This window comes from Fringilla coelebs (assembly GCF_963513975.1).
Source record: "Fringilla coelebs genome assembly, chromosome: 8".
In the NCBI taxonomy this organism is placed as follows: Eukaryota; Metazoa; Chordata; class Aves; order Passeriformes; family Fringillidae; genus Fringilla; species Fringilla coelebs.
In genome coordinates this window covers 5,515,059-5,541,731 of record NC_140066.1, presented here as the reverse complement: position 1 = coordinate 5,541,731, position 26,673 = coordinate 5,515,059, and the positions used below count along the sequence as shown (strand labels likewise).

Below are 26,673 nucleotides of genomic sequence, written 5' to 3'. Positions count from 1 at the left end.
TTCCTTGGCATCTGTGAGATTATCTAAACATCATCAATCTCTTTTAGGAGCTCTCAGGAATCTGCTTAAATTCATTTCATCCAAAAATCCCATTTTTCCAATCTAGAAATCTGACTTGGAGTTGGATTTATAGCAGCCCATTGTGAATAAATTGTATTTTTATGGAGAGTGACAGAGAAAATGAAAGGAATTTTAGAGTTAAATTAAAATTCTGAGCCTCGTGGTTTGTTTTTGCATTCCAGCCTTTTTCACTCCTTTTCCAAAGGAATCTTGGTATTTTTCCTAAAATATTTCTTTAGTAATAAATCTAGAAATGACTCCTTTGAAATCCAGCACAAACTTGTAAGGTACTTACAAATTATTTATTATTTAATAATCACAAAAGAATGGCATCTTCTAAATAATAACCAAAAATGATACTCCTTCATTATTAAAAGTATTTTTATACAGTTTTGAGCTAAAATGAGAAAATATAAAGAAAATATCGATTATATTATTGATATTGTTATATAAAAATAATTCAATATAAAGAAACAAGTCTAAAAATGTGCCTGCTTAAGAAAAAAACAGGAGAAATATTCATGTTTTCATGTGTTGTTTTCATTCCCTGCTGTAATTTGTATTTCTGCTGACTACAGAATTGTTTCCAGGGGATCAAAAATAGCAGCCAAATGCTGTTGAGCTCTGGAAGTTCTGATTCTTTAAACAAGTAATTAATTCTGGAATTTGATGTGTGGAATAATTAAGTAGCCTGTAGTTTATTACTCCTGTGAGAATCACTGTTATGGGCAGTTGTTGGAAGCAGAATTTATTTAACCTTCCTTTTTATCTCTTTTTTTTTTGCAACCAAACAGATTCAAAGAGTAAGTATTTATTTCCAGCTTTGCTTCTTCCAGCTTGCACAGGAATACTGACATCTTTTGTTCTCAACATTTATTAAGTATAAGGGTTTTTTTTAATTTCTATACTCAACTTGCTCCTGAACTCCTCGTCTGATGAGTTTAAAAGTGATTTATTTTTATGGCTACTCGGTGTCATTGGGGTATATCAGGCACATCACCCTGGTGGTGCTCCCCACACAAGGGGCTTTGCTTTCTAGACAAGGAACAAATTTTTTCCACAGTGATTTTATTCCATATTAAAAAATAATTTAAAAAATTAAAAATAAAAAGGATTTTTTTGGGGGAAAAACCATTAATTGAACTGAAATTTCCCAGCCAATTCCGTTAAGAAAAAAAGAGTTGTGAGTGGACAAAGGGGAGTGGCATTGAACTGAAAAAAAAATATTTAGATGGAATATTGGGAATGAGGAATTGTTCCCTGGCAGGGTGGGCAGGCCCTGGCACAGGGTGCCCAGAGCAGCTGGGGCTGCCCCTGGATCCCTGGCAGTGCCCAAGGCCAGGCTGGACTTTGGGGCTTGGAGCAGCCTGGGACAGTGGAAGGTGTCCCTGCCATGGCAGGGGTGGGAATGGATGGGATTTAAGGTCCCTCCCACCCCAAACCATGCTGGGATCTGGGGAGCTCTGGGATTCCACCAAGACAGAACAACCAGGAGCTGGTGTTAATTTGATGAAGACAAAATCCAGGGATGTTTATTAAGCGCAGGCCAAGAACATAGAAAGCCTCACATTTTGGCTTTCTTTGGGGCATGTTTTGGGGTGTTCCTGATGAGGGCTTCTCCTTCCTTCCCCTGTGGCTCTCCAAAGGCGACAGGCTGAGTGTGCCAAGACCGCGAGGATGCAGATGGCTCTGCCAGCAGGAAAACCATCCGGAGCCGCGGCCAACAACCTCTATGAGGAGCTTGGAGACAGCACCATGTGAGTATTCCTTGAGATCCATCCAGAAAATCACCTGGGATAGTGGGAGGTGTCCCTGCTCGTGGAATGGGATGGGTTTTAAGGTCCCTCCCAATCCAAACTGTTCTGGGATTCTGTAAAATGGCTTCATGTGCAAAAGGTGTTCTTCGTTTCCCAGCTGCTTGGGATTCTCCAACATCCAGAAAAGAAATAGGCTGGCTCTGAAAGGAGGGGAAAAACACAATTTAATCTTCTTGTAATGCATGGGGCAACCTTTAACAGACATTAAGTGGGCAAAAAGGTCTCACCAGATGGTTTTCCTAAGAGCAAGGTCCTAAAGCAGGTCACTGCTGCCAGGATTGGATTCCTTGGCACATCCAGGCCAGCACTCCGTGTTTTCCAAAGCTGTTGACTAAACACACCCAATAAAATTCATTCTTACCCACTGCACTCATCTGAAATTATAATTCCCTGAAAATTGCTGCCCCAAAGTCTTCATTTCCTATAGTAAGATGTGTTCGGTTTTGTTGGGGTTTTTTGTTCTAAATTTAAACCTGTTTAAATATTGAAATTAAAGGAACTATCAAAGCAGAGAAACCCCTGGTAGCTCAATAAACCCATCTCTTACCTCTTACATGCTCATAAAATAATAATCTTGCAAGGCTGCCTCTCTTTTCATGCCTCTGTAAACCTGAAGTTGATGGACTCCAATAACAATTTAACTCTCAGTAGGAAAATATTCCAGCCAATTATTATTTGTCTGATACTGGGGGGGTTGTTTGATAAGCTTTGCCACACTTCCTCATCTCTGTTTATATTTGAAAACCAAGGAGTGTTGAAGAGCCCAGCTTGAGTAATATTTGAGCAGGTAGGGAGTGAGTGGATGGTGGAAATGAGGATTGCTCCGTTTTCAATCATGATTTGTTTTGCCCAGAAAGTTGAAATTTTCCAGCTGCTGTGATGGAGTTTATAAAATGTTACAGGGCCATGACAGAGCTTTACCTCTTGGACAACTGGGTGCAGTCTCTGCATGTGGAATAATTCCAGGGCTTAGGTTTTCTGGGTAAATAGGAGGCTAAAAAATGCTGGCAATAGGAATAGTTTCTCCTAAGGGCTGAATTTCTGCCTTTTGCCTTTGTCAAGTTATGCTTGGGCAGGAAGGGAGGAAATAATGTGTGGAATAAAGTTTTTTTGAATGGGAAAACTTCAGTTTGTGAGACACATGTGTGCCCTTATGCAGGGAGGTGCCATCTGGATAAAATTCATCTTTTTTTACATTAAACCCAATTTCTGCTGAAATTAATTATGTGATGCTAAGCCTCTTTGTGCTTTGTTTTATCTGCAAAGGTTTTTTGGGGGGTTTAGCACTGCCCCAAAGAGGTGCCAGTTCCCAGATCTGCAGTATTGACTTTGAGGCTTAGCTTTATGTTAATTTGGACAAAAAATAGTCTTCATTGCACCAAAAAGGTGCTGTAGTTGGAATATTTTCTCTCAAATGTCTTTGCATACGACCAAGGCTTATCTGTCATACTGAGGAACTGATTAAACACAAAAATCCTTCAAAGATAAATCAAAAGCCATAGGATTTGCAAGAAAATAACTGGCTTCAATAAATATAATTACAAATTTACTTTTTCTTTGCTATAAATATTTTACTGCAGGGCACAGTTATACCTTAGGTAATTCTTATTTGGGAAAAATCTTTTATTGCCATTTTCCATGAGTTTTAGTACATTGTTCCCTGTTTTAGTTGTCCTAAGTCTGTCATCTTTCATTTGCAGTGTCTTGTTTGCTTTCTTTGGTGTTTATAGCAAATGAAACGGAACAAAGCTCTTTAGTTTTAAATCTGCCTTGTCTCACCATTTTCATTTTTCCCTGTCTCTGGATCCTTAGGCATCAGTAAGTAAGCTTATTTCATTTTCTTAATATTTGTAGCTGGTAGAAATTAGTTAATTTTCCTTCCAGCAATTCCCATCCAGCCTTGCAAGGTGAAGTTCATATTTTATTTGTCCATTGAGCAAGAAAGACATTTACTGGGAGGTTGCAATACTTCTGTGCTTCTTTATCCCTCTTCTTGGAAGCAGAGAGAGGAGGGGTGATTGCTGAACTTGAAGGGCATTATTTCTGAAGCCAAAGGGTCAAAAAAAGCCAAACCAACACTGAGTGCATGAAGAGAGAGGTGTGTTGGGAGTTCATGGATTTATGGCCGGGTTTAAACCTTCCTTGGCTGTTAATTCCAATCCCATGCAAGGCCTGTAGAGTCTTTGATCTGACAGAACCTGAACTCTCTGGTCCTCAGTGATGGAAACAGCTCCACACAAACAGAAAAACCTGGTGGGGTCACCTCAGCTCCCAGAGACCTCATGTGGAGCGAGGAGGAGGCTGAGGAGCTTTTGAAATAATCTGCTCCAGTGGCAGAAAGGTGGTGGCACCTTGCATGAGCCTTCTGCTGGAGGGGCTCCTTCAAGTTCAGTCACTGCTTCTCTCCCCTCTCAGTAGGTGCAGTGCTTGGCTGACCCCAGAGCTGGCTGCTTCAGCATTCAGAGTTCCTTTACAGGAGGGACCTGGAGCTGCTGGGGAGAGCCCAGGGGAGGCTCCAGGATGGGCAGAGGGATGGAGCAGCTCTGCTGGGAGGAAAGGCTGGGAGACCTGGGATTGTTCACCTGGAGAGGAGAAGCTTTGGGCTGACCAAATTGTGGCTTTCTAGTGCCTGAAGGAGTTGCAGGAAGCATGGAAAGAGACTTGGGGCAAAGGATGGGGTGTCAGGACAAGGGGGAATGGGTTCCCAGTGCCAGAGGGCAGGATGGATGGGATATTGGGAATGAGGAATTGTTCCCTGGCAGGGTGGGCAGGCCCTGGCACAGGGTGCCCAGAGCAGCTGTGGCTGCCCCTGGATCCCTGGCAGTGCCCAAGGCCAGGCTGGACTTTGGGGCTGGGAGCAGCCTGGGATGGTGGAAGGTGTCCCTGCCATGGCAGGGGGTTGGAGCAAGGTCATCTTTAAGGTGCTTTCCAATCCAAACCCTTCTCTAATTAGTGTTAAGTTAATTATTTTTATTCATTCAGCCCAGAGGAAGCCTTAGGCACACTCAGCTCTGGCAAACTGCAATGCTTGGGGAGAGTTTATTCACTTTGTGGAGCTTTGCTGGGTGTGTTTTGCAAAACAGAAATGAGAGAATGATCCCTGGGAGAATGATCCCTGGGTTCAGTGTGGGAATTCCAGTCCTCCTGGCTCCCTGGAACATTGGGAAGCTGAGGGTTCCATGCCTGGGTGGTCCCCCTGCTCAAAACAGGAAACAAAAGTTAAGAAATAAAAGTGTTTTGTTATTAAATATAACCCTCAGAGGACTTTTAAATAACTTAGAGGAAAAAGAAGATCTCTTAATTAACTCCTTCTAGGTATTTTAATTTCCCTTCCAATTTTGCTAGGAACTACTTAACCACCAGAGATTAATTTCTTATTAATTTGGATTTGGTTATGTTTTCTGAGATGTGAAACAGCACCACCAAAACCCACAGAACAATGTGACCAAGAGATCCAAATCTTCATCTTCCAACATTCACAGAATCATGGAAAAGTCCTTTTCCTCGTAATCTTTTACCAAAATTCAAATTTTGGTAGAGACAAGGCTTAGAGTTTTTAACTCAGAACTTATGTGAAAATACTGGGCATCTCTAAGCCACAAAAAACAATCTTAAATTATATTTGAATTTGTGCAGATAGATAAGATTGCTAGTCATGGTGTAGTTTAGCTCTGCCTGACACAGGCCCAAATCTTAAATTTCTCAGTTTGAGAGAAAAATAAATCTCATTTCAACCTGTGGTGAGCACTATTTAAAATGGGTCTCAAAGGGCACTTTTCTAGCAGGCAAGTTTGGGGTATTCCTTTTAAAATAGTGTTTATTTTCATATCTGCTTAGAAGATTGTGGTATTAAAATATTTGAGGGAGGAAGTTAATGAGGGACTGGGAGGTGATAGATGCAGTCCAGAAAGTGGTGAGACCTCCCACTTTTGGTGTAGAAATTTGATGTTACCCAGCCACAGGGGCTTTCCACTGGCTTCAACATGATGAAGAGATGGAATTCATTCACATATTGATACTTCTGTGATGTTTAGTGTTTCTAGGTGGATAGGCCACTGTATTAACTGATAATTTTGAAATCTAAGAGGTTTTTTTAACAAGAAGTGAATTTATTTTTGAACTCACCAAGTAGCTACGCAGCTTCAAATTAAAGCAAGCAGCAGCTTGTTTTAATTTTTCTCCCTTCCCCCTTAAAGAAGATGCAAAAGTAAATGTCTTGCCAGTAGTAGATGTGCTCCTGCTGTTGGGGTGTAGTTTGCTAGTAAATGATTTAATGGCTCTGATTCATGTCATAAGTTCTTTTTTTTCTCTCTCTCATAAGTACCTATGTCCATGCATGTTTCCTCACATGTGATTATCTTCTTTTCTTTCAAGTCTTTTTCTTCTCTACCATTTCCAACAAAGCAGGGGAAAAAAGTCAGTCTTAGAAGAAGGAGACCGACAGAGAGTTATAAGCAGCTTTGCTTCCCGTGCTATAGAGGCTCACAAGCAATCCAGTATCAATGGATCCCTGAACAATAACCTCCCCAAATCCTCGAGTAACATCACTTTTTTGTCCGATGAGAACCCGCTAACGACCCGAAACCCGTTGTACGTGGAAGGTCTCCCTCAAAGCCCCGCTGCCTCTGGGTTCCTGCGGAAAAGGAACGATACTTTAGATACTCTTTCTCCTTCAAGACTGGCCTGGAGAGAGGCCTCTTTTGGGGGCAGCCACCGGGCGTGGACAGTGCCCACCCACCTGACCAGGAGACACATGTCAGGGTCCCTGGCTAGGCCGGTTATCATGGACCCCATCCAGTGGCAGCAGCAGAGACTCACGGGCAAGGAGGAAGGAGCTGGAAACCCAGATAGCAGCGACGACGTCAGCAGCCCACTCTTCCAAAAGATCAGTGGCCCCAAGTTGACTGTGAAGGAGAAGGCGAGGCAGTTTGAGGCGCTGCAGGAAATGCAGCAAGTGAGGTCTCCCGAGGTGAAACCCGCGCGGTCGCCCACGCACAGCGCCAGCGTCCAGGAGGGAGAGAGCGCGCCAGAGCAGTCTCCCAAAAGCGTGGCGGCTTCTCCCCACCTTCGCTCCTCCCCTCTGTCCTCTCCAACGCCCTGTGCTGAAGGAGTTGAAGCAGAGGCCGCCGTGGTCCCCACTGTAATCGTCACTCACCACGACGACCCTCAAGAACATTCTCCTCCACCGACTCGCAAACCAACTCCTCCGTCTTCTAGGATAAAGAAACCACTTTGCCACAGTTTTCTAGCTCCTCAGACCAAAGAAAATGTAGAAAGCATTCCAGATCCACCCAAAATGCCCCCACCCCCACCTCCACAGCTGCCACCTCCACTGCCACCACCCCCTCCATCCCCTCCTATGTTGCCACCACATCCTCCGCCTCCACCTGCAATTTCTCTTCCTTCTTCTTCTTCTTCTTCTTCCTCTTCTTCCTCTCCATCTCCTCTTAGCACGCAGCTCCTGTCCCCTGCCAAGCATTCCAAATCCCCTGCCAAACAGCAAGCTGTCCCCACCCCGGCCGCAGTGCCAGAGCCTCCTCCCCGCAGGGAGCTCAAAGGAATTCTTAAAAACATTCAGAATTTGGCCGCCATCGAGAAGTCGGTGGCCAACATGTACAGCCAAATAGACAAGAACCACCTGCTGCCCAAGCACGTCCCCAAGCTCAAGCCAGCCCTGACCCCGGAGCCTCCGACTCCAGAAGCCGCAGCCGAGCACAACCAGCAGAATGGGAACTTGAGCTGCGTTGTGGAGGAGCTGGAGAAACGCTTCCCCTCTCAGTCGACGGCTCTGTAATGCTCACAGGTGGATGTTCCCTGCTTTGTTTTGAGTGGGAGGACTCTAATGCAGCACACAGTATCTGCCTCAGACTCTCCAGGAATCCTGACTTTGCCCCTTTTCTCTGCTGCACACGACTTTGCCCACTCCCGATCCCAAATGGAGAGACGTTGTCCTTCCCGTTCGCTCGGAAATTTCTGATGTAAAATACTATTCTCCAAGTTGTTTTCTCAGAACTGCATCTTGCTGGTTCTTAGTCTGTTTCCTGGGAAATCCTTGGGGGAAACTGACCATTTTTACCCAAGGATGTGGCATAGATGGCAGCAGGCTCCACACTTCTTTAAGCAGCCTTCACTGTAGGTAACGTCAGTCAGAATTTCCTGCAGCTGTGATTGGAATCTCTTGCTTTGCCCATAAGAAGGAAAGAATTTTTCCCCATCTGGAAGGAATCTTCTGCCAGATATTGGGCTTCAAAGCAAGGAAGGCCTGGGAGTAGCAGGCTCAGCTTTGGTGAGCCGGGTAATTGGATGGGCCTTGAGCAGCCTGGGATGGTGGCCCTGCCCATGGGACGAACTTTAAGGTGCCTTCCAGCCCAGGCATTCCATAATTCCATACTGCATTTCCATGGGCTCTGCTCTGCTGACATTCTCTGGCAGCTCAGTTCCAGTCTGCAGTGAGAAGAAGGGTTTGCTCTTGGTTTCTCAGCACATGTGGCTGTGTCCCCACTTCTGTTCTCCATCTTCTGCCTTCCACTGCATTTTTTTTATATTGTAACTGCATGTGAAAAGTTTATATTTTCTAAATTCCTTTCATGTACAAAGCATTTGTTGTTTGTTTTTTTATGATTTTGCATGTGCATGTTGTTGCTGTCTCTCTTTAATTTCCATGCTGGTCTGTCACGAGCTGAAACATCTCCCTTAAATTGTAATAAAGTCACTCTGATTAGTGTCACCAGGTGAAGGGTTTTCAAGTACTTGTAAAAATCCACATATTGTGGATTTACTTACCAGCTTTTTTGCTCGCAGTGGTCTAAATCAGATCTTTACAGTTACATAAATATGTCTCTTATAAATGTATATAAAAAGTAAATTAGCTTGCCCTTTGAAAAAATGGTACGTAAAAGCAGTTTGGGCATTTAAATGTTTGGTTCAACTTGCAAGTTTCCTTTCAGTCCTTTGCCAAAATCTGAAAATTTTAATATGACAACTTTGAAAAACCATCTTGGGAAAGGTAGATATTATCTAATGAAGCAAAACTAAAACTCCAGTATCAACGTTGTAATTCTGAGCAAAATGGTAATTAATTCTTTATCAGACTGTTTATCAAACTCAACATTTCCATGGTGCTTGGCTTTTTCTCTTTTCTCCTATTTGTTTTTTATAGGGTTTTTTGGGGGGTTTTTTTTGGTTTCAAAGTCTGCAGTTAGGACATGTGTGGATGCTTCAGTCAAAAGATGCTTAAGCTAGTTTCTCTTTCTTTGTCCCAGTGCCAAACTCCATGAACTCCATCCCACAAGTTCTGATGATCCATTAGAATTTTCCTTTACTTAAAACTCTTGTTGGCATAGGTTGTAGGATCAAGGTAGGTGTAGGAGTGGCTAAATGTGTGAGGGGAGGGATTGTCCTATTGTCCTGGTTTTGCTGTAACAGAATCTGTGTCATTTATGAGATGTGCACATTTTTGATGCTCAGTTCTCCAAAGGTGGCACGACTGCAATGTTTTAATCATATCCCCAAAGCTCAGCATCTATTAGGTAGAAAATTTTTAGGATTGAAGAACCAGAGTGGGAATATGACTTAAATATTCCCCTCTGTGTCCTGGCCATGCTCCTGGTGAGGGGACAGTGGGAAGAGGGAAGAGATGGGCATGAAAAATTATTGAACTACTCATTTTCAGACTGGATCAATCCCAAAGACAGAAATTTAGATTTAAAGTACCCAAATCCCATGTTAGAGCTTGTAAACAGCTGCTGCCGTGCAGATCTTTACATCCCCAGTGAGATATGACACAAATAGGACCTGATTTTGTGGTGTATAAGGTCACATGGCACAAGTGGAGGTGTGCATTCATTCACAGCATAAACTCCAACGGTTCAATTTGGCTGCAATTAATTGGGATGTTCCTTAAATAGAAAGAGTGGACATCACACAGGAGTTCCACTTTAAATATTTGATTTCAGAACAATCTGGAAGAGGGTCATGGCAATCAGCTCTTCTCTGATGGGGAACTTTTACTTTTTCATTCTAGAGATCTTTATGAAGTTGAAAACTTTACAAAACTGGATTCATTTTGTCTGGATATAACACAACCTTTGTTCTCCTGCTGGCTTTTTTTTTTTCATAGCCTTTGTTTTAAAAATTACTCTGTTAGACTGGGCAAGAAGCTGTACCAGGGAAATTCTGTCCCATTCAGATGTCTGGGTGGTGCAGGGGAAATTGTTTTAAACCACAAGAGGAGAGATTTAGATGGATTATCGGGAAGGAATTGTTCCCTGGCAGGGTGGGCAGACCCTGGCACAGGGTGCCCAGAGAGGCTGTGGCTGCCCCTGGATCCCTGGCAGTGCCCAAGGATGGGGCTTGGAGCAGCATGGGACAGTGGAAAGTGGGTGGAGGTGAAAGAAGATAAGCATAAAGGTCCTTTCCAGCCCAAACCATTCCACAGTTCCATGGTGCTGCAGTTCTGCAGTGCTACAAAGGATTAGATCCAGTGTAGGAGTTGGTAGCAAGTTGAACATCTGCAATAATTTATATTTATCTATAATTTAGCCCTCCCAGGTTGTCTGATTTGGTCAGTTGGGGTGATCTGGGACCCTGGATGTATCTCTCATCCTTTCAACATCACCTTGATGGGGCCATGTCCTGAGCAGGAGCAGAGATGGCATCAGTGGAGAGCTGGAATTGAACCACAGTGTTATCATTACTCATCCTTCTTCCCAATTTGTCCTCAGTTCCAGCTCTGAACTGCAGGAAAATCTTCATTTTAGGAGCCAGGGCAAACTGATAAGTAGTTGTTCCCTCTGAGGAGTATCTGTAGTATTTGCGATTTGTGACGATTTTTCTTTTCGTATGAAAAGAGATTTAAGTTATGGAAGAGCAAATGCCTGCTGGGGTGCCAGGAAAAGCTGCTTTAGGCAAATCCCAGTTCCTCTAACCTCTTTTAGCAGGGAAAAGTTGGCACATCTTGTCCACATGAGTTCATTCTGTCTTTTTCTCTCCCTTTAAGTACCAGCTCCCTGTTCTGGCTGTCCTGTTACCCCACATCCTCACAGGCTCCATGGCATTGCTTCCCTTTCCACACAGAAGATTCCCAGACTGCAGTGAAGTCTGGCTGAGAGCATTTCCCAAAAGCAATCCCTCACTCTGTGGAGAGCTTTCATTCCTTCCTGGAAACAAATGATGTTGTCCTGACCTTTGTCTTTGTGCCAGAATAGATCCTTGTGCTGTAGTGAATGAATGGGTATTTTATGTCTTTTGGGGACTTTTTCTTCCTTCTAATCATGGCCACACAAAACTATTCAAGAAGTATCAGCAAAACTCAGCGTGGTGCTATTTTTATGAAAGTTGAATTCCAAATTTAATTAGAATTACTCATATTATGCCTTTAATCTGCAATATAGAGCAATTAAGAGTAATAGACTTCCTTCTCCTCAGACGTCCTTTATCTGAAGATTGTTTTAGGCGATATGGAAACTAAATCCAGCACCCCTCAAGTGGGCTTTGAAGAGTCACAGATCATCTTTGGATGATAAATCTTCATTTCAGCTGGCCATGAGGTTTATATTATATAGGCGACAGCATTAATTCAATGCTGATAATCAATTCCATGTGCTGAATATTAATAGGAAGATTTAGAGATGGAGATATTAAAGCATTAAAAGGATTTCTCTGGTCTTTATTATTTATTTAGTGTAATTAAAGACTTCCCCATGACTGCTGGCTGTGTCCTAGGTTAAGCCTAACATAATTTTGAGCATTTACCCTTTCCTTCTTAAAAACCATAATAAAAATAATCCAGACTTATCCTTAAGAAAAATTCCAAGGCCTAAATTTTTGTTCTCTACTTTTGCCGAAACCATTTCAATTTTCAGGCACAAAACATGAAAATAGAGAACTTGACAGACATAAATGCATTGGTCATGCCCAGGAATGGCTCCAAGAAAATTAATTAAACCAACAATAAATTCCCCATAAGATCAGAAGCGCAAAGTCTGTGGCAAAATAACAGCAGATAGCAAAAACAAAAAGGGATCTGTCTCCCCCCCACTGGGTAAATGTTAGGAAAGGTGTAATTGGAATGATAATGTTGGTACAAGAAATTAGTAATACAAGCTCCAGGGTAATTCCTGATGGATACAGAAAGTCCTGGAGTAGGAGAAGTTGTTTCACTGCCTGAGCAGACATGTGGATGGTGGCACAGCAGGCAGGGGATGGGGCAGGGCCTCTCCCAATCCCCCTTTCCCTGTGCTGAGCCTCTCTGGATGCTCTGGCTCTTGGGGATTGGGGATTTCTCCTCATCCATTCACAATCTAAAGCAGGGAAAGATCCCAAAGCATCTCCAACCCTTCCCATGCAACAATCCCTGTGTCCAGAGCAAACCCAAAGAAAAACATATTTGGTATTAGAGATATGTATTTCTTTCCATGCTAATTGTATTTCTAATTGCATTCTCTTTCACCCCTCTCCAGCAAGAATGGTAATGGGCATCTTTGTGCAGGCTCACAACATTATACTAATTTATTTCTTGTCTTTTTCTGACTTCTAGGCGAGGATATGCACAGCAAGAGGTAAGGCCAGAGCCCAATTACCTTTCAAATATTGATTATACCAATGTGCTTTTCCCATGCAGCCCAAGAGTGTGGGCAGCAGGGGAGTGGGGCAGCCTCCTCTTCTACTCTGCTCTTGTGAGACCCCACCTGGAATTCTGTGCACAATTCTGGTTCTCCCAAAATAAGAAGGACATGAATTGCTGGAGCAGGTCCAGAGGAGGCCATGGAGGTGCTGAGGGGTCTGGAGCACCTTCCCTCTGGAGCCAGGCTGGGAGAGCTGGGAATGCTCAGCCTGGAGAAGGGAAGGGTGTGTGGAGACCTCACAGCTCCTTCCAGGGCATGAAGGGACACAGGGGAGCTGGAGAGGGACCCTGCAGCAGGAACTGCAGTGACAGGACAAGGGGAATGGGTTCAGATTGACACAGGGGAAATTTAGGTGGGATACTGGGAAGGAGTTGTTCCCTGGGAGGGTGGGCAGGCCCTGGCACAGGGTGCCCAGAGCAGCTGTGGCTGCCCCTGGATCCCTGGCAGTGCCCAAGGCCAGGCTGGATAGGGCTTGGATCACCCTGGCATAGTGGAAGATGTCCCTGTCATGGCAGGGGATGGGATTAACTGAGTTTTAAGTTTCCTCCCAACCCAAACCAGTCCAGGACTGTGCATGGGGAACTCCCAGGTACTGAGTGCTTTAGAGACCAGAAATTGAAAGTGCTTCAAGTTTATGAGCCGTGGATCCCCTGGGGGCTCAGATCCATTGTGGCAGGAGGGTGACCTCCAGGCTCGGAGATTGCTGCTCAAGGAGCTGCCAGAAGGAGCTTCCCAGGGAATTCCCTCCATGCCTGATGTGTTTCCCAGGCAGGGATGGGGCTCCACGGACCTCCCCTGCAGCTCTGTGAGGTCTGCTGCTCTTCCAGTATAATTTTCTCCAGAAATGAATAACAGGGAGAAGAGTTTCCTTCAGTACAATCTCATTTAATCATTGAAAAGTTCTCCAAAATACATTTCTATCACAAAGGTTGATATTTAACAATTTTTTTCCCTCTCTTTGCACAGCTGGTTTCTGTCTCTTAATTTAAATACAGAACTTAGTTCTCTTGTCCTCTGATAGAAGTTTTTGAGTTAAATATGTCAGACAATCTCCACAAAAACTGGGAAGTTGATTTTGTATTTAGGCAAAAGAAATGGTGGACTGTGAAAGGATTTTGCTGCATCAGGAGCTCTGTGTTCTCACAGGGGATGGAAGTCTCCAGCTGCCTGCCATAAAAGCATTCCAAAGGACCTATGGTTTCAGCATTTGTTACTAATCTTAGGCACCAATCACCTGCATTTTAATTGTTGCTGCCTAATTAACGACTTTCTCATTTTCTTTTGTAGCAACAGCAGTTGCTGAGACCTTCTCTTCTCAGACCAGAGGTACCACCATTTTTAATTTCTTAATTGTTCTATAAGTTTTGAAATGGTTTTTACATCATTTTCTCATAAGAACTTGTCTGTTTCAGGTAATATTTTTCCCCCTGGCTCTTAGATAAAAAACAATGTGGGCCCAGTTATGTTATTTTAATTAAATACCTTCAATTTACTGCATCTTGGTACTTCCAAGGCCAGGTTGGGTGGGACTTGGAGCAGCCTGGGATAGTGGAAGTTGGGACTGATGGGCTTTAAGATCTCTTCCAAACCTGTCTGGGATCTGTGATTTTCCCTATGAGCATCTTTCAGTGGCTCCCACTGGCTTCATCCCACAGTTTCAGATTTCCCAACAGAATGATTCCATTGCTCTCCAGCTGCTGATTTTTTCCTGGTGTCAATCAGCTGCTGATGGATTACTGCAGCTGGAGCTGAGCAGAGCAGTTGATGTTGGAAGCTTTAGCACCTTGCTGTGCAGTGCAATTGCAAATCTTTCTATTTCCAATCTTTTAGGCCCGAAATTATTTCCAGAATAAGCAATAAGAGCAAATGTTAGATGTTGGTATTTTTGTGCTACAGGATGGGGATCATTTCTGCAGTCAGAAGAAGTAATTACATAATAAAGAATAATAAAATGAGTAATTACATTTGGGCCTTTTTCACACTGTTTGCATTCAATCAGTGTTTCTCTTTTCCAGGAGTTGAGTATGGAGTCTGGAATTGATCCAGGGCAGGAATACTATGGCCAGGATTACTACAGTTATGAGCACGGGTATAGTTCCATTTTTCCTCTTTATTTCTGAAAGTGCTGCTTTTCCAGGCTGGTGATGTTTTTTATTCCAGCAGTTAATCATGGGACTTCCCTTCACCTAAGGATTACTTTAATCTTTGTGTCCACAAAGGCGTGAACCAACAACAAAACTCTTTTCAGAGGTTAAGGGGGTGTGTGATAACTCCCTGCTTCTTCAGGGATGTCATTATTCCACTTACAGAGTGCACATCCTGTCCCTCATGCTGGGTTTATACCCTTAGTGTGTGTATTTCTGCTCCTGGCAGATTAATTTCCATCACCTCCTCCCCTCCTGTGTTCAGAGATTAATCCTTTCTTCTCCCAGTTTCTAGCCAGCTGCTGGCCTTTTAAATTTCCCACTAAAAAACCCATCCTACCTGGTGGCATTTAAATTTCCCTCAAAAAAAACCCATCCTGCCTTGTGGCCTTTTAAATTTCCCTCAAGAAAACCCCATCCTGCCTTGTTCTGGTAAATCCCATTGGACTGCAGCTCTTCAGGAATTCCTGCTGGCATTCCCCAGAACTGATCCCAGGGAAGCTGCTCTTCCATTCCGTGATTATTAAGAAAGATCCCCAAAAAAATCAGGTGGATTGAAGGAAGCTTGATGTACTCAGAGAGGTTTTGACTGATCCAGCAGACCCCAAAATTCAGCTTACCCTGAGGGGCTTGTGGCTGTTGGAACAGAAGGATATCTGGGATTTGGTTGCCGCTAAGGAAGAAAAGGAGGGAGTAAAACAAGGAAAGCCATTCCCATGGCTCGGGGTATGAACAAGTGCAGTGCTGGCTGTGTGGTGAGGAGGTGTGAGCACATGTGGGCCCCTCCTGAGGAGCTGTGGTGTCCCTGGCAGGTACGAGCTGCCGCAGTACGGGAGCCGCCGGCGCCTGCTGTCCCCGTCGGGAATGTACGACGAGTACGGCGAGGTGGTGGTGGAGAGCGACGGTGGCTACTACTACAGTCCCCACGGGCCAGCAGCTGAGGAGGTAAGGAACAAGCTCTGCAGGGCTCATTCTGTCCCTTTAACAGCTTGAAGGGCCGCTAAACCTCACCAGTTGTACGCTGGAATTGATTGGAATAAGTTTTGTATAGATCAGTGTTAAGTATTGTTGGTCCCGTAAAGTTTGTCAGCATTAAATTCCTTTTGTTTTCCAGGCACAAAAAAAGAATCTCTGAGTTTCATCTGGTTTTAGTTCAAGTAAAAATCCACTTAGACTTAAGTAATTCCATTTTATATCATTACCAAATAAAGAAACCTTCCAGTATTTGTAGGGGCCTACAAGGAAGCTGGAGGAGGACTCTTCAGCAGGAACTGGGGTGACAGGACACGAAAAGACTAAAAAGACTGAAAAAGGGAAAATTTACCTTGGATATTGGGAATAAATTCCTCCCTGTGAGGGTGGGCATGCCCTAGCACAGGGTGCCTAGAGAAGCTCTGGCTGCCCTTGGATCCCTGGTGTGTCCAAGGCTAGGTTGGACAGGGCTTGGAGGAACATGGGATATTGGAAAGTGTCCCTGTCCATGGCAGGGGTTGGCACTGAATGGGCTTCATGGTCCCTTCCAACTAAAAGCACTCCTGGACTCTAAGAGTCTATTACTAATATTCTTCCTACAAATTATGACTTTGCACTGAGAAAAGCAGTACCTAAACTCATTTGTCATAGAGTTCACAATAAAATCTAAAAAAATTTTTAAATGTCAGTGGCAATCAGAAGAAAGTAGATGTAAATGTTTATTTTGAGAAAAATGTCCAATTGTCATAAGTGCTAGATCTTAATCCATTATTAAATGAGAAGACAGAACATTTCAGTGTTTTCCCCATTGCAGAGTAAGGTAGTTGTGCATTTTCAGCCTATTCTAGAACTTTCTGAACTCTACAATTCCCAAACATTTCCCATAATTTTGGTAAGAAAACTGTTCTAAAACAGGTAAGTTCATTTTCATGCTGGGAAATAAATGTTGCACCTTCTCCTACCCTATTTTAAGGTACAGGTTTTCACAATAACTCTCTTTCAAGTGGTAATCAATTAATTTTCATAATTTTCAGGGCATGAGTCCAGTCAGAGGCCCTCCCAGCAGAGCTATAAGCCAGGCAGCAGGGCCTCAAATGGAAGGGAGACCTGTAGGTGTTGGGATGGACCTCAGCCGTGGTCCTGGAAGAGGATTTAGGAGCAGCCAGGGGAAAAGGAGGTTAAAGGGAGCGATGCATATAAGTCGTGTGGCAGTCAGTGCCCACAAACCAGGAAGAGCTGAGTCTGCCCGTTCCCGGTGGAAGAAAGCAAAGATATTCCCAATGATCCTGCAGAAAGTGAAAGGTAGGAAAGATTCCAGCTATGCCAAGCTGCTGTCGGCTCGCCAAGCGGACGGGGACAAACCCATGATGATCAGGGGAAGCTACTTCCAGAAACCCACGGATGCCAGGCCCTCCATGAGAAAACTAAACCACGTGTTGAAGCGCATCAGCGTCTCCAAGAAATTCCAGGAGGGCCTCGGCAAGGATTTGGCACGTGGAGAGGAAGGGTCTGAAAGGGATGAAGCCAAGTCGGGAGTTTCAATCAGTATCACGGCAGAGAGCGAGCATGAGGACAGTGACCACGAGAAGAGGAGGAAGAGGAGGAGGAGGCGCACCTCGGATGAGTCCTCTGAGAAGAGCAGCAGCTCCGGCTCTGAGTCAGAAGACAAAGACTACTTGAAAATAACCCTGGATCAGGATGAGGCCACGGAAAGCACCGTGGACTCGGATGAGGAAACTGGGGATGTGGGGGATTCCGAGGAGGAATCGGAATCCAGCTCCAGCAGTGGGTCAGAGGAGGAGTCATCAGAAGAGGATGATGATGAGGAAGACTCTGAGAGCGATGAGGACGGCAGCCTGTCCAAGAGCTCGTCCACCCGGAGCTCCTACAGCAGGTCAGGGACCAGTGAGTCCAGCAGCAGGAGAAGCACAGAAAGGTCCAGTGTGAAAAGCAGGGCAGGCAGCTCCCGTGGCAAACGCTCCAGCCAGAAATCCGTGAGCTCCACTGCCTCGGGTAGCGACAGGGACACGAGCTACAAGAAAACCTCGGGATCCAGCTACAAGAGCAAAACCTCCTCTGCCAGTGTGGAGATAGAGGACACCATAGAAGAGGTATCAGAAGAAGAGGAAGAGGCAGAGGAGACAGCAGATAGCTCAAACAAGGCAGTTTCTAAAACTGCCAATGCAAAAGCTGCTGCTGCTGCTGGAGGGGGCAAGGGAGGACAGTCAGCTGCTCCTGGTGAGGACAGTGAGGAGGAAAGTGAAGAAGAGGTTGATCCAGAGGACAGTGACAGAGAGGACACTGCCAGTAAGAATGAATCTTCTTGCCTAGACAGTGAAATCAGTGCGACTTCCAAAGGTACCACAGGGACAAAAAGCTCAGGTAGCGCCATGTCTGGGAAAACTGCCACATCCCCTGGGACTGAGACTCAGAGCTCTGACACCAACAGGAAAGGAATGAAAACAAGGAAAAAGGTGTCCCAGGAAAGCAGCCAGTCCCAGTCAGATGAGCCCTTGGGTACTGGAGTTACGGAGTCAGAGGCCACGGGTGATTCCACCTCCTTTTAAAGAGGAGTGACAGTAGGTGATGGTTTGCAGTGAGGAGTGGCTTTGTTTGCTGTGTCTTCTGTGTGGTCTTTCCTAAGCAGTGCTGATGGGCTGGAGACAGCCAAAAGGAAAGGGCAAAGTGTATGGATCCAGCATTTCACTGCCCTTGGGAGAGAACTGTGGAAAACCAAACTAATTCCAGCCCTGTGGATATATATATAAATATACATGCATACATATACACACACTATAGATATACTCAGTCATAAATACAGAAAGTTTTGTTTTCATGGAGCAACATGGGATTTAGGGAAGAATGGAAATGATGAGGAGGAGGATGTAAAGATTTTAAAGTCATCCATAATTAGCAGGATGTAAAGATTTAAAAATCATCCATGTTTTCATCTGGTATGTTAATATTTTATTAACACATTTGCTAATCTTCAGGTGAGTTCTCTGCTGTAAAGGTCAGCTCTGTTTGCAAGGAGGACAAGTGGCATTGCAGCAAAACAACATTCCCAAAACTGCAAAAGATAACTGGGAGAGCTAGGATTGGGCTGTTTCTGCATCACAGGATTCAGGTTGCAAACACCAGTGATGCACAAGGAAAGCTGAGGTCAGGAAAGGAAGTGGATTACATTTCCTACCTTCTGCCTTTCCTATCTATCACAGTACAGTGGTATTTTATTTTATTTTATTTTATTTTATTTTATTTTATTTTATTTTATTTTATTTTATTTTATTTTATTTTATTTTATTTTATTTTATTTTATTTTATTTTTAATTTTTATTTTATTTTATTTTTATTTTAGCATCTCTTTAAACTCAATCCATGGTCACTTACCTGCCCCTTGGTGTCCCCACACAGCACAACATTGTAGCTGCACATAATGTTTTCATGTAAATCCCACTTAAACTAAGCAGGAAGGGATCCACTGGAATATATCCATGTGGAAAATATTGTCTGTCTTTTCCAGGAACAATAAGATAGGCATCTAAGTAATTTTTAGCAAGTGTAACTTCTCAAAAGCTGAAGAATAATCACCTATTTGTGCCTTGCATGATTTTTTCTCTAAACACTGGCTTTTCTCATGTTCCTCTGTGTGTTTTGCAGTGGGGGTTAACTGTGATGGCACCTTAGTGTTTGAATTATTCCTTCAGGAAGGGTAATAGCTCTTTTCAGTGTGATGCAAGGAGGCATTTATTTTTAAAAGATCAATTATAAATTATAATAATTAGTGGGGGTTGTGTGCTCACCATAGAGCAATCACTGCTACTACAAAGTCACAGCAGCGTGGAAATTGTTTGCATTAATTATTAGAAGAAATATTTAAGTTATATAAACCTAAAGCCTGGTTTCTCCACCATCTTCCTGAGCATTCCACTGATCCCACCTGTCTGGAACAGTCACAAAGCCTTACATGGAGCTGCTCTTTTTCTAAGCAAGCGCCGTGCCTGAGATTTTCCCTGGTGTATGTCCCGGGATTTTCTCTGCTGGATGTGTGATGCACACAAAGCAGAGCTGGCCAGTGCACGGAATTCACAATGCAGGGGAAGAAAACTTCCAAGGCCTTCTCAGAATTTACACCTTGGAGTAGTTCCCTAAAGGTATCACAGTTTCCTCTTCAGGGCCCTCCCGTTTCTGCGCACATCCAAGGGGGAAAGGTGCAAAATCACTAGAAACTGATGAGAGTTATTAGTAAAGGAACAGAAAGGGCAGGGAAATGAACTGCTGGGTTGCCCTGACATTTCTTTTTGTTGTCCAACAGTGGGCCAAAAAGAAGAGGATCAAGCTGGTGGTGGACCCGGAGTACGAGACCAGCTCCACGGGCGAGGAGAGCGCTCCCGACTCCAGCCAGAGGAACCGGCTGAGCAACCCCACCTTCCAAGCCAACGGCAGCAGCAACATCTACGTGGCCCAGAACGGCTCCGTGGTGCGCACCCGCCGCGCCTGCCTGGGCAATAATTTAAAAGTCACGTCCCCAGTGAGGCTGGGGAAGCAGTTCAAGAAACTGGACAAGCTGGCGGTGACGCACGAGGAGAGCGTCCCGCTGAACACGTTGTCCAAGGGACCGTCCCCCGGTGACAAAATGAACTCCAGGCCATGCAGTGTGTCCTTTTCCTCTACTATAGGGGCTGAAAGTGTAGTGACAAAGGCCGGGGCGGCCAAACTGAAAAGCACAGACGAGCAGGAATCGGTTGTTGACCACGAGGAAGTCAAGGAGCCCTTGGAGTCGCACAGTGAACACACACAGTCCGACGAGGAGGAGCTCTGGATGGGCCCTTGGAACAACCTCCACATACCAATGACAAAACTGTGATTTTAGTTGTTTTTTTTTTTTTTTAATTTTGGTTTTTAATTCGGTTTATAATAAACTGCGCTTTTTATTGTCACCCAGGGGCAGACGTACGGAGTTTGTATGGTGCACATCCGTTGTCCATGACAAACGGCACGCTTTAAAATCCCCAGACAAAATTTGCACTCACATTCGGACCGATCCATTGTCCTCCCCAGTTTTGACAGGCTCCCATTTCACTAAACACTACTTGGATTCAATTAATGAGTTCTTTTTGGATCTGGAGTTCTTGTTTAATAAACAGTAAACTACTAATAAATGCACAGCCCCCATTGGTTTAACCCTCCAGACAGTTCTATACCTGCCTGGCTTTGTTTTTCTGTATGGTACTTGTGGCTCTACTGTCTAGATTTGGGAATTGTCTATTTATGTTCAAGATTGATATCCAGAGCTCTGCCTTCTAAACTCAGAGTAATAAATTAAAAATAAACCCATCCAAGTCAATGGAGCAAATCCTCGGCTGCTGCTGGAATTTGAGTCCCAGTTCCAAAGTCAGAGTAATTTATGCAAACAACGCCCAGCTGGCAAAGTTATGGAATCAAAGTTCCTGAGATTACAGCACTGCCACTTAGAGAAGTGCAAGAGAAGCTGAAATAAGATAAAAATTGCAAAAGAGGAAGGCAATGTGTAGCAATTAATCTTATTCAGAGCTACCTGGCCATGGTTTGTTCATTTTCTTTTGTAAATTAGCTCATTCCAATTTTCTTCTCCGGTCAATTTTTCATCTTTTCATCTCTTCCCACATCAGTTCTGTTTGCTTCTTTCCATGGTCTTTAGCTCCAGCTTTTGTGCTCTATCAGTAATTGTCATCCTGTGGCTGTATTCCTCTGGAATAAAGCAGGATGATCCATGAGCCTGTGACAGTGAGAGGCACTAAAGAGGAGTTAATGGGAAGAGGATGGATCCACTCCCAAGCCCAGCTGGCTGGTGGGTTAAGCGGTGCCATCACCATTCCACTTTGCTAACTGACCACAAACATGCTGAAAAGACAAATGGATCCCACAGGGAAGAGGAGAAAAAGGGAATATTTTATGAGGTGAATGTGCACAGACAGATCTGGGAAGGGCAAAGGGTCTCAGGACACACACACACACAGAGTTGTTTCCAAAACTTTTAGTACCCATTACCTGTGAAATACACAACATAAATGCAGGCACCTGGTTAGAATTTCTGGTTTTACCTCTAAGTTTTGAATGTGTTGTCACGGCTTGGGCAGGGAGCTGAGAATTTTCACTGTTTGGTGTCACCAACACCCAAAAAAGACAAAGAAAAGTGCTTTTCTCCAGTATGAAGCAGCAAAAGAAAAGAAGCAGAACCACATTCACACGAGAAAAGTGTCCTGTTGTATTGTGCAAACTTTTTTGAGGAAAAACCAAACAAGTTGTGAGAACAACCTGGATTCCTCTGGAAAGATTGGAAGAGCCAACCGACAAATGTGTGTAATTAGCCAGGAAGAGATTGGCACCACCATTCTCTTCCCTTTCAGCTGCTGAGGCCACACCACCAGGTCTGGGTGAGGATGGATCTGCTCTGGCAGTAAAAGGACTTTGTGCTGCTGTGGCTGTGTTGGGTTTCCCTTTGCCCAGGTTCTCCCCCAGCAGATCCCTGGGAATGTTTGTCTTTGGGAGCTGTCTGCATGTGGTGTCGATGTGACTTCTCTGTCCAATACCTCCTTCTCAAGCTGAGGTTTCTGACCAAATATTTTGAGCAATGGTGCTTGTTTTCAGGCAAGAGAAATGCACTGTAGCCTCTCACATGTGGGAAAAACAAACCCACCAGATGTTTCTTTGCCCTGATTCCTTTTTCTTGGCATATTTGCACTTGGGACCGGCGCTAAAACAGCTGTTTGGAGTTAAGCTGGAGGCTGGACATACAGATAAGACTGATGGAAGAAAGAAAAAAAAAATCTATTCTTTGAAATAATGAGTAAAATGTTATATTTTAATCCTGTTTAAGACACTGTTATTATTTCACTGCCTCACTTTTATTGCAAAGTTCTGTTCCTAATATTCATTAGGGTCGTGTGCTTTTTAGATGAACATTTTCTCCCAGTATTCTGAGGGAAAACAGAAGTTGTTTCCTTATTTCTAAAACAATTACAGCATCTGTAGCTCTGGAAAGGATCCTGGGGCTGGACACTGGTGGTCAGCAGTGATGTCCCTGCTTATCCAAGGGAAATTTCATCCCCACCTGTTCCTTTGTGCTGTCCAGGTGCTCAGAGCTTCTCCCACAATGCAGAGAGATCCGAATTCCCACTTTTTTTTCAGCAATGAGTGGCTGTGTTATCTAAAATTAACTCAATTTTAACTAAACTTTTAGAACTGGGAATACTGTGGGGAAATCTTCGTCAGGTGTACAAGATTTGGGGGGGTCGGAGGTATTTTTTTTTTCTTTTTAATTTTCTGGGGGTATGATCCTGTCAATTAATACAGAAAATCCCAAACTTTGCCTTTTGGGGATGCCAAGCCTCAAAAAAATCTGGATTTTAGGCTGTGAGCAGGCACTGGAAGCCAGAACCAACAGCAGGAACCTCACAGATTGAGCCAGCAAAAAAAAAAAAAAAAAAATCCCTTTTATTTCCCTTTGGGAAGCAAGGAATTAACCCAGCTTTGGATACAGGGAGTAGAATTCCAGATCTGTGCCTTGGGATGTAATTTACAGCTGTTTAAGCACCAAAATTTGTCGGGCTGAGGCAAGGCAAGAGCAGCTTCCCCTGAGTGGCAGAAGCCCTTGCTGGTGGATCACTCCTGCCACTGATTTAATTCCTGCACTCCTCCAAGCAGGATTTTGTGGCTTAGCACAGCATCTGGTACAGTTTCAGACCAAGGAAGATCCAAATGAGAAATTCTGGGGTTGCGGTAGGGTAGTGTAATTCCCACTGGGAGGGGAAAAGGAAAGCAAGGTGGAAAATTGAACTATTTCTATTTTCTCCCTTGTTTAAGTATTTACTACTTAAGACTATTAAAAATCCCCATAGATCTGCCATGGTTCTGTTGGGAAATCAAATATTAATATTAAATATGTTTGTATTCATGGTGGGGAGTACCTGCACCCGGGATCTGGAGCGAGGGAAAGGACGGTGTTGTCATGGTGGGTTACAGGTGTCTGTCTGCTGGCAGAAATGCCCCAGCACAGTCACTCAGCATCCTCTCATCACAGTCTGAATCCTTCCAGAACCTGGAAAACAGTCAGCAAAATGGAAAAAGGATTGGAACACCATAAAAAAGTGATTTTTTTTAGCAAATGCTGGGCAGACACCCAGTGGGAATGGGTTGGTTTGGGCCATGGAAATGTTTCCTGGGAACTGTCACACATTCCAAGGGAATATTGCTTGATATTTACAGGAGTCTCCAGTGCATGACAGCCACAGTGGTGGTTATCCCCAGGTTCCTTCTGTGTGATGCTCTCAGTGGCTGGGAAGTGGCTTCTCCATTTTCCAGCAGTTTACCCCAGTAAATGCCAGGTGTAACTGGAAAGTTTAAATTAGGGATAATTTCCAGCTGGGGGATGGGGATAAATGGTTCTCACCTTGTTTTCCTGCACACACTTGGTCACCCCTCAAATGCTGCTGCAGAAATGGTGACTTTAAAGCTCTCCTGAAGGACAGGGCCACCCAGGGGACCTGAACAAGCTCCAGAAGTGGCCCATGGGGGGTTTAACTCAGGGATTTAACCAGGCCAGGTGCTGGTGCTACACTGGGATCAGGACAGCCCCTGGGATGGATCCAGGCTGGGCGTGAGCAGCTGGAGCAGCCCTGGAGAAGGAGCTGGGGGTGCTGGGCTGAGAGCTGGCACTCAGAACCCCCTGTGCCCTGGGCTGAACCCCAGCCTGGGCAGCAGGGGAGGGGGGGATTCTGCCCCTGTGCCCTGTGCTCAGGTGAGACCCCACCTGCAGAGCTGCCCCAGCCCTGGGACCAGCACAGGAGGGACCTGGAGCTGCTGGGGAGAGCCCAGGGGAGGCACCAGGATGGGCAGAGGGATGGAGCAGCTCTGCTGGGAGGAAAGGCTGGAAGAGCTGGGATTGTTCACCTGGAGAGGAGAAGCTCTGGGATGACCAAATTGCGGCTTTGCAGTGCCTGAAGGAGCCACAGGAGAGATGGAGGAAAGTTTTACACAAGAGGGAATGGCTTTCCACTGCCAGAGGGGAAATTTAGATGGGATATCGGGGAGGAATTGTTTCCTGGCAAGATGGGCAGGCCCTGGCACAGGGTGCCCAGAGCAGCTGTGGCTGCCCCTGGATCCCTGGCAGTGCCCAAGGCCAGGTTGGAGCAGCCTGGGACAGTGGAAGGTGTACCTGTCCATGGCAGGGGTGTGGTGAGATGAACTTTAGATCCCTTCCAAGGGAAGCCATTCCATGGTTCCATGTTGCTGAGTTACCATTTTTTGTAGTCTGAGGAAGATGTGTATTTATTACAAAGCACTGTTAAACTTCAAGCTTTGATAAGCCCAAAGAGCAGTGCAGTTTATCAGGTGAATTTTGGAGGCACCTGGCTCTCAGAAGCCTATTAAATGAGAACTGAGGAGTTTTTCCTTTTTCCCTTATTTCTAGAAGAAGGGAGTGTCAGTGATTTTCCTGTCTGTACTGAGCCCAGCTGATCCCAGGCTAAAGCTGGAGCTGGATCAAAGCTGTAGCAACAACAACAGGAACAGAATCAGGTAATTCACAAATGGCTTTTGAGGTGGCACCAGCCAGGACAGCTGGAATGTTGTTTCTCTTTCTGGCAAGGATGGTTGCTCTTTACAGGATAAAATTGTGTTCATCCTCTCAGGAGTCACCCAGCAGGAGCAACAACTCTGCAAAAGGTGGTTCCAGCCTGGCCTTGGGCACTGCCAGGGATCCAGGGGCAGCCACAGCTGCTCTGGGCACCCTGTGCCAGGGCCTGCCCACCCTGCCAGGGAACAATTCCTGCCCAATATCCCATCCATCTCTGGCACTGGGATTCCTGTGGAGATGCTATGTTTGCACAGACTTGCAGGGTTTAGCCAATATTTGACTTCCAGGAGGGCCTGGAAGCTTTGCTTGGAGGGGAAAACAGCAAGGAAGTTGTTCATGTTGGATTTGGGGAAGGGAAGTGTCTCTGCAGTGGCTCTTCTGCAGCTCTTCTGAGAGAAAGGACAAAACCCTAAGTAAAACTGTTGAAAACCTTTCTCTTTGCCTTCAAAGCTCTGTTGAACTGCTTAGAGAATAGGAAACATCATCTTTTTAGGGCAACAAAGCCAAAATTAACCTTTTTTATTGCTTACCACTCCAGATCATGGTTTCTGCTCCCAGAAGATTGTGGGCATGGTACCCAACTAAATGGAATGTGAGAGCAGGTCTGGGGCTGTTCTCAGGGCAGGTGTTCCTGGGAATGCTACAAAAATCCAAGGCATATTTTTGGGATTCCAGGGATAGGATGCTTCTAGAAAATGGTGCAGAACTGAATGTTGTAATGCTGGGGAGAGGTTTAGATTTGTTTTAAAGAGTTTAGAGAGAATGACAACACCAAAGTTTAGAGAAACTCTGCTTTGTCGTGGTTATTTTTAGTATCTCGGGAAGAATTTCTTCTTTCCTCAATAAAGGTCACCAGGGAAATTGTATTAAGGCCATTATTTAATCTGATGAATTTTGCACAGGTAGAAAGATGATTATTTTTTAATGTGTTACATTTCAGACATCAGACCTAGACAGCATCGCTCTCCCAGCATTCACAAAGAGCTACTTTATTCCAAGTTGTTATCTCAAAAATGTGGGTGAGAGGCTCTTTTAATGAAAAAGGAAAGTGCAGGTTTTAAATATATCAAATATTGAGCAGGATTTAGCATTACACAGAGCTAGTCCTACAGAGAGGGGGGGAAACAAATTGCTCACTGCTGATTAATCACCACGGTTTAAATGAGGAACACGAAGGATAAACTCAAAACTTTACCCCATCACCAAGCCAAGAATAATAAATTTTTGTCTCTCCCAGCAGCTTAATTTACTGCTGCACATTTTTGCCTTGCAGGCTGGAAATGCATAAATAACTGGGGGCTGAGGGTGGGAATTCTGAGGAGACATCAAGGCACAGACCTTGAACATGGATGGGGGCGTGGGAGGGATTATTAAAGCCGGGAGAAGCACAGGGAGGGGAGTGGTGATCTCAGGGCTCTCATTCTTGGCTCCACCACTGC

At 44.6% G+C, this 26,673-nt stretch overlaps 1 protein-coding gene across 4 annotated transcripts in view; it reads left to right on the top strand.

Annotated features, from left to right (window-relative positions):
* Nucleotides 1-20,608, top strand: part of PCDH15 (protocadherin related 15) — a gene marked incomplete at both ends in the record, with an annotated part of 244,341 nt that extends 223,733 nt beyond the window's left edge. For 2 of the 4 annotated variants that reach the window (XM_084210351.1, XM_084210352.1), the window contains 6 exons: nt 1,707-1,817; nt 12,415-12,436; nt 13,790-13,828; nt 14,518-14,591; nt 15,459-15,591; nt 19,934-20,608. In XM_084210351.1, coding sequence (XP_084066477.1) covers nt 1,707-1,817; nt 12,415-12,436; nt 13,790-13,828; nt 14,518-14,591; nt 15,459-15,591; nt 19,934-20,485 — 931 coding nt within the window. Of the gene's footprint in view, nt 1-1,706; nt 1,818-12,414; nt 12,437-13,789; nt 13,829-14,517; nt 14,592-15,458; nt 15,592-16,652; nt 18,186-19,933 lie in introns of those variants that run through there. The other 2 variants (XM_084210349.1, XM_084210350.1) reach the window with 2 other exon arrangements.
* Nucleotides 20,609-26,673: the final 6,065 nt, after the last annotated feature.